This window comes from Petromyzon marinus, chromosome 62, assembly GCF_048934315.1.
Source record: "Petromyzon marinus isolate PM22_M1 ecotype Great Lakes invasive population chromosome 62, UKy_Petmar_22M1.pri1.0, whole genome shotgun sequence".
In the NCBI taxonomy this organism is placed as follows: Eukaryota; Metazoa; Chordata; class Hyperoartia; order Petromyzontiformes; family Petromyzontidae; genus Petromyzon; species Petromyzon marinus.
Window position 1 is genome coordinate 9,658,054 of NC_133728.1, and position 14,059 is coordinate 9,672,112.

A 14,059-nucleotide genomic window follows, 5' to 3' on the forward strand; every position below is an offset into this window, starting at 1 on the left:
TTTTTAGAAGGTAAATCATCAAAACACAAATTAAGCAAGGTCACTTAAGTACAAAGTACTTTGTTTCATCAAACCCTATTTACGTATTAACATTATACATTGTTGATTTTAAGCTTTCGTGACTGCAGGAATCCATACTCTTTGGTTCTTTCGGTAAAGTCACGTAGGTAGAAAATAAATTAAATCACAAGCGGTCGTCCTCAGGTAGAAAAAAATATAATCCAGCAGTTGAACTGCTGAACTAGCGAGAGAGCCACCACAACAAGGAGGCTATATATTGTAGCTGTTATCTTTCTAGTTCAGCAGTAGAACTACTGAACTAGTGAGATAACAGCTACAACAAGGAGGCTATATATTGTAGCTGTTCTCTCGCTAGTTCAGTAGAACTACTGAACTAGCGAGATAACAGCTACAACAAGGAGGCTATATATTGTAGCTGCTCTCTCGCTAGTTCAGCAGTAGAACTACTGAACTAGCGAGATAACAGCTACAACAAGGAGGCTATATATTGTAGCTGTTCTCTCACTAGTTCAGCAGTTCCACTGCTGTATTATATTTTTTTCCGCCTGAGGACGACCGCTTGCGTTGCTATCGAAACCAAATGGGATGCAAGGCTGCAGTAAACATTACGAACCACTAGTTTAGAGTATTTGACGACTGCTATAAATTTACACGGGACGGTGATAAGCCACTTCGTTGAGCCATCATTTGCGATGGCCAGGTCGCTTCTGAGAAAAGGGCTACATAGCTCAGTTGGCCTTTACATGGTGAAAGAAAAAAAAAAGTTTCGTTTTAACATTGTTGAAATTGTAATCCGAAATGTTTAAATCCGAGACGTATCCCGTCCCTCGACCACTCCCCCAGATATCAAGTTGATACAGGCGAAGGAATGGACCCCGCATACTCTCGCGTTGCCATCCAGCCAGCAAGCGTTCGAGGCGGCGGTGCAGATGAACGCGACCGCCGCCACCACCACGAACACGACAAGCGGGATGCCGGAGCATCGCGGCTGGGACATCACGCGCAACACCTGCGAGCCCAAGGCCAAGTACCTCAAGCGGTGGTGGTTCAAGTCCTTCGACCCCCTCTTCAAAGGTGACGGGCGACGGTGGGCTCCCGGGGTCATCGTGGGGCCACGGGGTTGTGGGGCTGTGGGGTCGTGGGGTCACGGGATCGTGGGGTCACATGATCGTGGGGTGGTGGGTTGTGGGGTCGCGGGGTCATGGTGTTTCCACCTCCGAGAGCGGTCGTCACAGCAAGCGTCGCAACATCACTCGACCCCCCCAAAAAAGATGACGTCACAGAACTACTTTTCTTTGATCTCTGCTCTGATCTCTATCTGGTTGTCTCTCGTCTAAGTTCAATTACGTTGTCTCTGCTTTGATTTATGTTTAGATGATTTCTATTTAGATGGTGACCCAGGTTCACGCTTACAATGAGCTATTGGGTTCTAATCGTGGTTAAACAACAAATATAAACATGAACTATTGTTTACTGCATTTCTGAAATCAATGTAACAGTCGAATTTACATCGTTAGGTGATAGGGATGTTTACTTGTGTAGCGTATATAATGAAGCACACTGACACAGAGTAACAGGTCACCTGCTTACACTTTATTAATCCTACTCTCGCACCAGTTGTAGGCACACCTGTGACTGCCTCTCACTGTCATCACACACGCCGCTTTCGCCTCCTACCTTATCTCACCTTTCCCGCACCGCACCTACCCTCTCCTATCTCGCCGCTGCCCCCCTGCTCTTACCCACGCTGCCTCGTACCCACTCACCCATCTGTCCCGGGCAGGGGGTTCAGCCAACACCCGCCCCGGCGACGGCGTGAGGGGCAAGGTCCCGCTGACGGCCCGAGCGGCAGCGGCGAGACGTCTCCTCTCTTGGTCCCCGAACAATTCTCCGCTACTCACGCACACTCCTCTTTATACACCCCTCCCCCTTCCAAGTCCTCATGTGCCCCCACTTAAGCTGTCATCTTCACGGCGTCTCTCGCAATCGCTAATCCATAATCATCGCCCCCATCTCCCGTCTCTCCGGCGCCAACTCCGTGCCCCAACGCGCACACCTGCTCGTCCCCAATTGCACCCGCTCGATCTACGCTTCTCACCTTCATTACTGCCGCCTCTCCGGCGCCAATCTCGTGCCCCAACGTGCACGCCTGCTCGTCCCCAATTGCACCCGCTCGACTGCGCGCACTGCGTACATCCCTACTCTACACTTGTAGCCGGAACAGTCCATAACGCTGCCTTGGCAAGTCACGTCTCGTTGTCTCGTCAAGGAGCATAAACCATGATCACATAAAGCTCCGCTCATCCTCGCAGTAGCTGCTTTTGGTTGGCCGTCGAACAAAGGCGGTCACTGGCATCGCGCAGCGCTTTCAGATGCGCTTCTGCAGCTGTCCGGAAAGCTCTTCCTTCTGATATCAGGAAGCCACTGGGACCTACGCACTTTTCATTAATCTAGATTGACAAACTAATTTCTTTAGAACTGCTTTTTTTGTGCACTACATTACTGTACACTACTATACACTACACTACTATACACTAAACTGTACACATTAATATGCACTACTGTACACTATACACTACACCACTTTACTTAATTGAAAACTAATTTCTTTAGAACTGCTTTTTGTGTATAGTTTATTGTATTCCTCCCTGCACCTTCGATTGACGCGGTTGGCTATGTACGGTGCGAAAGAAGTTCAACGGACATACATATAAATCTGCTCACTCGATTATACGAATATAGTGAACAATACTTTTGGATTATTATGCATGAGCACGGACATTGTACTCTAGTGGTAGTGCCTTATGCCGATTAATCCCGACTCCAAGCCCAGCCAGCCGAACAAACCAATGGTCTGGAATCTTACCGAGTGAGAAAACGAAGGAATGGCTAGGGCACGGCTTGCATTCCATAGCATGCGACATCACACATCTGGACTGATGTGTTTGACATCGAACAGACGCTAATGTGTGTCGCGCGTAGTCCAATATTGACAGGGTGCGCGTGTTATTTTCAGTTCCAGCTGAGCTCCGTTTCCAATTCACACCCGCTCATCCATCTCGAGTCATCTCGGGACATCTCCAGGATCTCTTGAATGCATTAGCGTACAGTTGTAATCCTGCGTCTCTGTAGAAACCGGTGATCCTTTCCAAGAAAGACAAAGTTCCCCCGTATAGCCTTCCACAGACTGTTATAGGGGCAAGTGCTCTTGGCGAGCGCCTAAGAACGTCACGTGATGGAGTGGGTGGCGAACACTACACCCGGCTGCCTTTGTCTGATGTTTACTACACACCGCACCAGGTACTCATTTGAGGCTGAGTATACTTATGGCAGGCCCAGACCCAGGACCGATGCAGATGATTGTCACCAGTGTTGAGTGGGAATCGAACTCGGTCCACCGGGTCTGTAACCCTGTACGGTAACCGCTGCGCTAGTGCTCTTCCCATTCCCTTCCAACAAATACATGGACAAAGATTGAACAAAGATCCCCCATATAGCCTCAACAGTCTGTTTGGGCAAGTGCTGTTAGCGAGCACCTATGAAGGCCGGCACGGCACACGAGGGGGTAGGTGGCCAGCACCACGCCCGACCGCCTTCATCTCCCTTGTGATGTTTACGCACTGCACCAGGTACTCATTTGAGGCTGAGACGACCTCGATGAGGCCCAAGCCTGGTTCAGATAGTAGTCACTGGTGTTGCCCGCAATCGGGAGTCGAACTCGACCCGCCAAGTTCGTGGCACGGCGCGCTAACCGCTGTGCCACTGCTCCTCTCCATTCCCTTCCAAGCACTGCTGACCCACACACACACACATCGTCCCTTTTAACCCCGTGGACTCCACGCTCACTCCTCTGTAATGGGACCACTCATGGTGTAACATGAGGCTGGGCGCCAGGGTGGTGGCGGCTGCAGTGGTATCCCTCGTGCCACATGGCAAGAACGGGGCCTGGGTTCGATTCCTGATTTGTATTTTACCAGGTAAGGCCCACTAAGCTGCTACTATATATGGCTCTTTTTCAGAAGCGAATTGGCTATCAACAAATGATAGGTCAACAATGTGGCTTATCATCGTGTGGAAATTTATAGCAGCCAAATAATCTAAACGTGCTACATTAATTCTAAATGTGGAGGGAAAAACCAGGACCCAGACAAAAATCCACACGACCACGAGGAGAAAGAGAGATATGTAAACTCCGAATATACAGCAAGCATCATGTTCAGGATCGAACCCACGACCTTCTGTAACCAGGCGAGGTAGTTAACATCTCCTAGCCACCGTGGCACCTTGCACGTGCTGTTTGTTGGTGACCACCTGGATTTTTTTACATTGGGGCCTGTGCTCATTAACTTACTATTGGACATCTGTGAAAAAGAGCTTCACAGCTCATCGGATTCCTCCAGTATAAATATTCCAATGGCGATTCTGAACAGTGATACGGTGAAAATGGAGCCGCAACAAAACTCCAACCAATTTAACATCCGAATGATAACTTATCACATTCAACAATAATATGCCCTGAATTTACCCAGCGACCACAGGGAGAGATACCTGTCAACCCATACGGTTTACCCCATATTCTTGGAAAGGGAAATTGAGTTTGCAGGTCCATACGGCATACAGCCGTTGCAATACGGGCAAATTTTTTTTGTCTATTTGTGCTTCTCCCTTGTGATAAGACTTTGTAGGATGAACGTTGAGATTTTTAAGGGGCACGGCGTGACCAATGAGGTCTGAATTGGTCTGTAGTAATGTAGGTACTAATAAGGGGTTAACAGATATGGGGAGAGAGAGAGATGCAAACTCCAAATATACAGCAGCTGGAACCGGCTCACCCTCCCGTGATCGTGAGGAGGGGACAGGCCAGGTAATACAGACAAGAATAATAATTCGGAGGCGACGGGGTGAACACTCTGCGTTGTATTTTGTCCTCCTCTTGAGGATCGAGTGACTCCACCACCGAGGGACCCCATGCAGACGTAGGCGATGGCAGAGGGTTGTGGAACGGCAACTCTTTATTTCAAAGAGTTCTTCTGAGGAGCATTCGCGCATTATGACCGAGATGCACACCAGTCAACTCCACGTTACACAGCACCTCACCGCTCAATCCCGGTACTGTACTGTGTCCACCCAAGTCTCAATAATGATGATAACACCTGCTTATCATATAAAATACAAAATGAACGTAAAACATCTGAAACATTTAACAAAAGCACCTTAAAGAAACACCTTAAGTGCCTCCGAAACAACCTACCCTAGTCACAGCCACTGTAATAATACTGCACAAATTAAAATAGATTTGCTTGTATGATAATAAAGCAACATTTTATAATCCAATTGTATTCATACATATCTGAATCAGAACAATTTCTACCAAAATACAAAGATAATTCGGCTCACTCTATCAGCTCAATGTTACATACAGAGCTGCAGGGCAGCCATTTTGTGCGAGTTTATTTACCCAACAACAAAACTAAATATCACTAAAGTTGATCAACCATCACACAATTAACCCCTAATTTTAACCACTATAACATTCTTATCACATGCGTATCACTTTAATTTATCAAACTTGACAGCTTATTAGCACTCGTGTATATATAGTACCATGGTGCCATCTTGTTTTTAAACTTTTTTTTATCATACCCTTAATTATGACCAGATGCACACAAATCGACCCACGTTACACAGCACCTCACTGCTCAATCCCTGTACTGATGGGATTTAGTTCAAGTGTTAACATTCTGCAACCACGCCTGAATGACGAGATTGATTAAATTCTTAAAATCGTCTCAAATTATAAAAAAATCTTAACTGTGAATTAAACAATCAGCAGCTAATTAACATTACTTAATCTCTATCAGTTAATCAATATTAGAATAATAACAATAGTTAATAATTTATTCAACAGTTACAAAGGGTGCTTCAAAAAAATTGTTAACACTTACATGGGAGTATCGTTTTTAATGGAGAAAGAATAGATAATACACTGCAACATGGTAACAAATGTATGTTAATAGCTTCAGAAAATCAAAGAGTGTCCACTTGTTCGCCATCATTGTCAACACATCCATGGAATCTTCTCAAGGTGGTCTCCAGAGCAGCTCAGAGGGATACAGGAATACCTTACAGTTTTGTCTGCTTAGGGACCAGAGCATGGACGAATGTCAAAAATGAACGAATGTCAAAGCAGAGCCTTTATTTAGCTTGTAAATGCATTTTGGCCGACGCAAAACGTAATGCAAATAACTACAGTCAATATTAAAACGTTCATAGAACATGCCTTGCCCATTAAGTTTAATAATGTCAATCTTTTCTTGCAAATTGAGAACCTTATGGGTTCTTTTAGCTTTACTATCACCACACTTAGGACCCATTATGAATATATTAAAGCATAAAAATAAGTGCTTTAGAGTAATCACAAAAATAAGCACAGTATGGATACTGTACACGTGTTTTACGAAAATAACTATGAACACTGTAGTATTAGACTTTTATCACAAAAATAACTATGAATTGTTTACAGTATAATCACATAAATAAGTACAGTATTAACAATACAGGAATAAACAGAAATATAAGAGATGCTCACTGAACGACTTACATTCAAAGACTGAACGAAAAAGATGGCGCGTGGCGCGAACATCGTGGAAGGTTTGGGATGGAATTTGACGAAAGAGGAAAGCGCGTGGACGAAATTTGAAATGTGCTTAGAATTTAAAACGGCCGAAAGAGCAAAGCGGCGAAAGTCAAGTGGTCGAAAGTCAAGGTATCTCTGTGTTTATTGTGGTATTGTTGCACCCTGTATAGAGCTATGTTTTAACGGAGCTGTAAATCTGTGCATGTTATCTGTAGTGAGCACCCAAAACTGAATGGGTGCCCTATACCCTGAATTGATTACTCCACTGGTGGGTATGGCCTACTGTGCTGTCACGTGAATTTATGGGTCCAATCCATGGTCATCATTATCTCCATTCACAATTATACGTGTGATTCATTACATTAAGCCCATGCCAGCTACACAGGCATCGTCAGGGTCGGGATGGAACCCAAGACCTCCTGCATACCAGGCGAGGTAGTTAACATCTCTTAGTCACCGCGGCGCCCCTTCCGCCCAGCATCCACCTAAACCTCCCACCCTGCCTCCTCACTCGCAATTCCCTCACCCACCCCCCTTCCGTCCCCCCTCCATAGACTACGTGCTCTACCGCCACTGCCGCCTCTTCCCGATGCTGCACAACTTCCCAGGGGTGTGTGGCGGCGGAGGCGATGACAGAGACGGTGGTGGTGGTGGCGACGGTAACAACAGCGGCGGAGACGCGGACCAGCAGCAGCCAAAGTCGCAGCGTCCATTCCTGCTGCTCGTCATCAAGAGCAGCCCCTCGAACTTTGACCGACGCGACGCCATCCGCCGCACGTGGGGTCGCAACGGCGTGGCAACGACGACGGCGGGCGACGGGCGGCCCCTTGTCGTGCACACGCTCTTCCTGCTGGGCGTGCGGCCACCCTCGCCGCCTTCCCCCTCCGACAGCCGCGACGACGACCGTGGCAAGCGTGCGCGCGTCCAGAGGATGGTGGACCTGGAGGCGCGCCTCTACGGCGACCTGCTCCAGTGGGACTTCCACGACTCCTTCTACAACCTCACGCTCAAGGACATCAACTTCCTGCGCTGGTTCGAGGCCTACTGCCCGGCCGTCGCCTACGTCTACAAGGGGGACGACGACGTCTTCGTTAACGTGGAGAACCTCCTGGTGTACCTCGCCACGTTCAGCCGCGACGGCTCCGCGCCCCTCTTCGTCGGGCGCACGCAGCAGCAGGCGCCGCCGATACGCAGCGTCGAGAGCAAGTACTTCATGCCGCGCGAGATGTACCGCCGGTGGACGTACCCGGATTACGCGAGCGGCGGCGGCTTCGTGATGTCGCGGGCAGCCGCCGTGAGGATCCACGAGGTGTCACGCGACATCAAGCCGTTCCCCATCGACGACGTGTGGATCGGGATGTGCCTGGAGAAGGCCGGCCTCGCCGTCACGCAGCACGAGGGCTTCCGCACCTTCGGCCTCGAGGCGGAAAACCTGGAGGAGGGGGTGGAGAAGAAGAGCCCCCTATGCATCTACAGGTCCTCCATGATATTCCACAGGTTCCTACCCCAGGAAATGCTGGACATGTGGGTGGACTTCAAGAATGCTTCCATACAGTGTTAGCTGTGGCAAGTGACGACGGTTTTCTCGCGGGCGCCCTCCACTAAATTTCGGTGTGGACAGAAATCCCTCGCCAGCCGTGCTTTTTTTCTTTCTTTTCGATGCATCCGCGGTATTTATGTATCCACGGTTTTCCTTCGGCGTGCCGGTTTGGAATTTTGTGTATCCGCAAATTAGCACGGGCAAACCCAGCGCTTGTAATTTCAAATCCACCCGCAAACTGCGTTCCATCCATGCATCATCATCTCATCTCCCATCTGTGTTCCATCCATGCATCATCTCATCTCCCATCTGCCTTTCCTCCATGCATCATCGTCTCATCTCCCATCTGCGTTCCTTCTCTGCATTGCCTTTTCGTCTCCCAGCTTCCACCACCGCTCTTTTCCCACCACCAGGTAGAGGTCGTGGGTGGGCAAAGCCACCCTCTTCTTCCTTCTCACAACCACCTCTCCCATCACCTCATCAACGTCATCATCATCACCATGGATTTCAACCCTCAGTATTAAAGGTAGGTAACATTATTTTTATTGTTTCCTTAATTATGTTCTTTGAACGTTCATTGTTTTTATTTTATAACGTTGTGTATTTTATTTGTGTTTAAGTGAGGAAAGGACAACCTGGTTAGGCTTTGACGAGCATGACCATGGCTACCATGACCCCAAATATATCTGACAAGGCCTCGGTTTTGCCAACTACGGCAGTTTTTTAAGGGATGTAACCCCCACGGTTGGTGAGGGATTGCTGTATTTATACAAGGACTCCTCTATTTACGAATGAGTTAGGTTCCACAGGTCTGTTCGTAAGTCCAACTTTCCTCCTGTCGATTTCAAACATTATTGGTTCTTTCGGTAAAGTCACGTAGAAGGGAAACAATAAAATAATAAAAATATAAAACAATCAAATTATCACGACGTTTCGACCGTAACACAAGCAATCATCATCAGGTGTGAAAACCACAGCAAGAAAATTTGAAAAAAGTGGAGTTTTTTTACGTTAGCACCACGGAGAGCGATTTGGCAGTTATTCAGACGGACGAGTCCATCTATGTTCGGAAAAGAGGAGGGGGGAGACAAAAATAATGGATGCAGTTTGAAAGCCACCATAAGCGTGAACAATCAATTAAGACCCGAAATGGTTTATCAAATCCTTCCAATGATTGCTAAACTAGAATCTATCTTCTCGGTTGAAATTGTCTCTGTGTTTGTGTATGTGGATAGCCTCATGAACGAATCTCTCATGGTAGCCAGATGGCTTGCAGAGAACCTCTGTCTTGGAGAAGTCAATGTCATGTGAGCCTACTGAATTATAACAGTGATCTGACATGGCCGAAGTGTTGGTCCTACCGTGTTTTAGATCTGCTTTGTGTTCACGGATGCGGTCCGAGATATGTAGTTTGGTTTCTCCAATGTAACTACTACCACAGAGGCACTTAGTTTGTAGATGCCAGGGTACTGTATGTCCGGAATCACATATTTTACAGACGGAACCAGATCACGGATTTTATGTAATGTGTTGAATCGGACCTGGATCTTGTGTTTATTCAAGATTTTGGAGATCTTTTTTGTGATCCCCGCAATATAGAGTAAAGTGCTTGTCACATCGCTGCAGACGTATCAAGATCTGAAATCGCTGCAACCCTCAAAAACGCTAAGATGCCAGCTAACAACCTCAGCAAAGATGAGCGTTTTGAATTATATAAATAAAAAAAATAGGGATGACATTGTCATCCTCTCAGCCGACAAGGGCAATGCCACTGTCATCATGGATATTAGAATATAACAACAAAATTCAAGAATTACTCAACGATGACAGCTATACAAAAATGAAGAGAGATCCCACCAACAGCCTCGTCATACAAACTAACAAAATAATTTCTGATTCAACCCCATTAATTGATCAAACCAAACAGTTCTCGTTGAAACCTTCTGCTGCCAGGCCACCAAGATTGTACGGCTTACCAAAAATACATAAAGTATACACACCCCTTCGTCCCATCGTCTCTACTATCAACTCCCCCACCTACAAACTGGCTCGTTTTCTGTCTGAAATCCTGCGGCCTTTCACTGGAAAACCCACCTCTGTGGTACAAAATTCTACTCACCTGGTAACGACAATCAAGTGTATTTCCCTGTCCCCAGACGACCTGCTTGTTAGTTTTGATGTAGTTTCCTTATTCACCAAGGTTCCTGTACCTGACACCATCGCAATCATTGAAGACTTGGTTCATCAAGGACTAAACACTGAGGTACCCCCCCTGGTGAGACACTGCTTAACCAATACATACTTCACTTGGAATGGAACTTTCTACAAACAGAGGGCACCCCAATGGGCTCCCCCCTATCTCCGGTTGTAGCCAACATTTTCATGGAGAAATTTGAGACTGGCGCCATCCAGACTGCCACTCTACGCCCGACCTTATGGAAGAGATACGTGGATGACACTTTTGTCATCTGGCCACATGGTCGGCCTGCTCTAGACCAATTCCTCGACCACATCAATTCCATACACCCAGCCATCAGATTTACCATGGAAGTCGAAAAAGATGGCAAGCTACCTTTTTTGGATGTCCTAATAAAAAAGAGACCTGATGGTTCAATGAGCCACTGGCTAGAGGAAAGCAACCCATACGGATGCTTACCTGAAACCGGATTCCCACCACCATCCATCCCAGAAGAATTCTCTCATCAAGACTCTGCACCATACAGCCCAATGCATATTCGACCAGGAACACAGAGCCAGTGAACTCACGCACGTACAGTGAGGGAAAAAGTATTTGATCCCCTGCTGATTTTGTACGTTTGCCCACTGACAAAGAAATGATCAGTCTATAATTTTAATGGTAGGTTTATTTGAACAGTGAGAGACAGAATAACAACAACAAAAATCCAGAAAAACGCATGTCAAAAATGTTATCAATTGATTTGCATTTTAATGAGGGAAATACATATTTGACCCCTCAGCAAAACATGACTTAGTACTTGGTGGCAAAACCCTTGTTGGCAATCACAGAGGTCAGACGTTTCTTGTAGGTGGCCATCAGGTTTGCACACATCTCAGGAGGGATTTTGTCCCACTCCTCTTTGCAGATCTTCTCCAAGTCATTAAGGTTTCGAGGCTGACGTTTGGCAACTCGAACCTTCAGCTCCCTCCACAGATTTTCGATGGGATTAGGGTCTGGAGACTGGCTAGGCCACTCCAGGACCTTAATGGGCTTCTTCTTGAGCCACTCCTTTGTTGCCTTGGCCGTGTGTTTTGGGTCATTGTCATGCTGGAATACCCATCCACGACCCATTTTCAATACTCTGGCTGAGGGAAGGAGGTTCTCACCCAAGATTTGACGGTACATGGCCCCGTCCATCGTACCTTTTATGCGGTGAAGTTGTCCTGTCCCCTTAGCAGAAAAACACCCCCAAAGCATGTTTCCACCTCCATGTTTGACGGTGGGGATGGTGTTCTTGGGGTCATAGTCAGCATTCCTCCTCCTCCAAACACGGCGAGTTGAGTTGATGACAAAGAGCTCCATTTTGGTCTCATCTTACCACGACACTTTCACCCAGTTGTCCTCTGAATCATTCAGATGTTCATTGGCAAACTTCCGACGTGCATCTATATGTGCTTTCTTGAGCAGGAGGACCTTGCGGGCGCTGCAGGATTTCAGTCCTTCACAGCGTAGTGTGTTACCAATTGTTTTCTTGATGACTATGGTCCCAGCTGCCTTGAGATCATTGACAAGATCATCCCGTGTAGTTCTGGGCTGATTCCTCACCGTTCTCATGATCATTGCAACTCCTCGAGGTGAGATCTTGCATGGAGCCCCAGGCCGAGGGAGATTGACAGTTATTTTGTGTTTCTTGCATTTGCGAATAATCGCACCAACTGTTGTCACCTTCTCACGAAGCTGCTTGGCAATGGTCTTGTAGCCCATTCCAGCCTTGTGTAGGTCTACAATCTTGTCCCTGACATCCTTGGAGAGCTCTTTGGTCTTGGTCATGGTGGAGAGTTTGGAATCTGATTGATTGATTGCTTCTGTGAACAGGTGTCTTTTATACAGGTAACAAGCTGAGATTAGGAGCACTCCCTTTAAGAGTGTGCTCCTAATCTTAGCTCGTTATCTGTATAAAAGACACCTGGGAGCCAGAAATCTTTCTGATTGAGAGGGGGTCAAATGCTTATTTCCCTCATTAAAATGCAAATCAATTTATAATATTTTTGACATGCGTTTTTCTGGATTTTGTTGTTGTTATTCTGTCTCTCACTGTTCAAATAAACCTACCATTAAAATTATAGACTGATCATTTATTTTTCAGTGGGAAAACGTACAAAATCAGCAGGGGATCAAATACTTTTTTCCCTCACTGTACACCAAGCTCTTAAGGCTAATGGTTACTCCGACTACACAATCCGCAAAGCTATCACTCCAACCATGAAGAGGGACCCTCTTGAGAAGCCATTCAAAACCATCACTTTACCCTACATTGCGGGGATCACAAAAAATATCTCTAAAATCTTGAATGAACACAAGATCCAGGTCCGATTCAACACATTACATAAAATCCGTGATTAAGTTCGTCTGTAAAAGATGTGATTCCGGACATACAGTACCCTGGCGTCTACAAACTAAGTTGCCTCTGTGGTAGTAGTTACATTGGAGAAACCAAACTACATGTCTCGGACCGCATCCGTGAACACAAAGCAGACCTAAAACACGGTAGGACCAACACCTCGGCCGTGGCAAATCACTGTTATAATTCAGTAGGCTCACATGACATTGACTTCTCCAAGACAGAGGTTCTCTGCAAGCCATCTGGCTACCATAAGAGTTTCGTTCATGAGGCTATCCACATATACAAACACAGAGACAATTTCAACCGAGAAGATGGATTCTGGCTTAGCAATCATTGGAAGGATTTGATAAACCATTTCGGGTATTAATTGATTGTTCACACTTACCGTGGTTTTCAGACCGCATCCATTATTTTCGTCTCCCCCTTCCTCTTTTCCGAACATAGATGGGCTCGTCCATCTGAATAACTGCCAAATCGTTCTCCGTGGTGCTAACGTTAAAAATAACCGCCACTTTTTTCAAATTTTCTTGCTGTGGTTTTCACACCTAATGATGATTGCTTGTGTTGCAGTCGAAACGTCGTGAGAATTTTATTGTTTCATATTTTTATTATTTTATTGTTTCCCTTCTACGTGACTTTACCGAAAGAAACAAGAATATGAATCCCTGCAGTCACGCAAGCTTTAAATCAAGATTCCAAACATGTTTTACGGCATGTACACTAAACACAAGGAATGGCTTTAAAAGTTGTATAATCTCCTGTATATGTAGATGCCACTGGTTCTTGATGTTCCTCAGATGTAGATGCCACCGTCGCCATATATTGCGGCTCTCGGTCCGAACGAACAACTGGACATACGGACAGGTTTGTCCGTATCTCTGAAAGTTCTGATGTTCACGAGTCGAATGTAGAGGAGTGTGATGGTTAGTAACACCGCTGGACTTGTTTTGAAGACGTTACTGGTTCGATTTGATTTCCCGGCGAATAATCCCAAAATATTGTTTTTCTGCAGATCTCTGTGATTAAAAAAACACTCATATAGGTATACGTGATTTTTAAGTTAAGAAAATTGAGTTTGTTAACGAGCAAATCGACAATTTGTATTAAAGGATGTTTTGATCTTGTTTCTTTTTTTAACAAAAGTCCATGCAAAAACACTCACTTAAACAGATTTTTTTTAAAATCCTGATCAGATAAATAACTCAAAATGAAGCACAACTGACGATTTCGATTGCTTCGCTTTCGATTTAGAATGAATGCTCACGATCGACCGATCTA

At 46.0% G+C, this 14,059-nt stretch overlaps 1 protein-coding gene across 1 annotated transcript; it reads left to right on the top strand.

The window, feature by feature from the left end:
- The first annotated feature begins 7,221 nt into the window (after window positions 1-7,221).
- On the top strand, window positions 7,222-12,810 carry LOC116955932 (UDP-GlcNAc:betaGal beta-1,3-N-acetylglucosaminyltransferase 7-like). Its single transcript, XM_076053724.1, has one exon. The coding sequence runs from the start codon at window positions 7,248-7,250 to the stop codon at window positions 8,217-8,219; it is 972 nt and encodes a 323-aa protein (XP_075909839.1). The 5' UTR covers window positions 7,222-7,247; the 3' UTR covers window positions 8,220-12,810.
- Window positions 12,811-14,059: the final 1,249 nt, after the last annotated feature.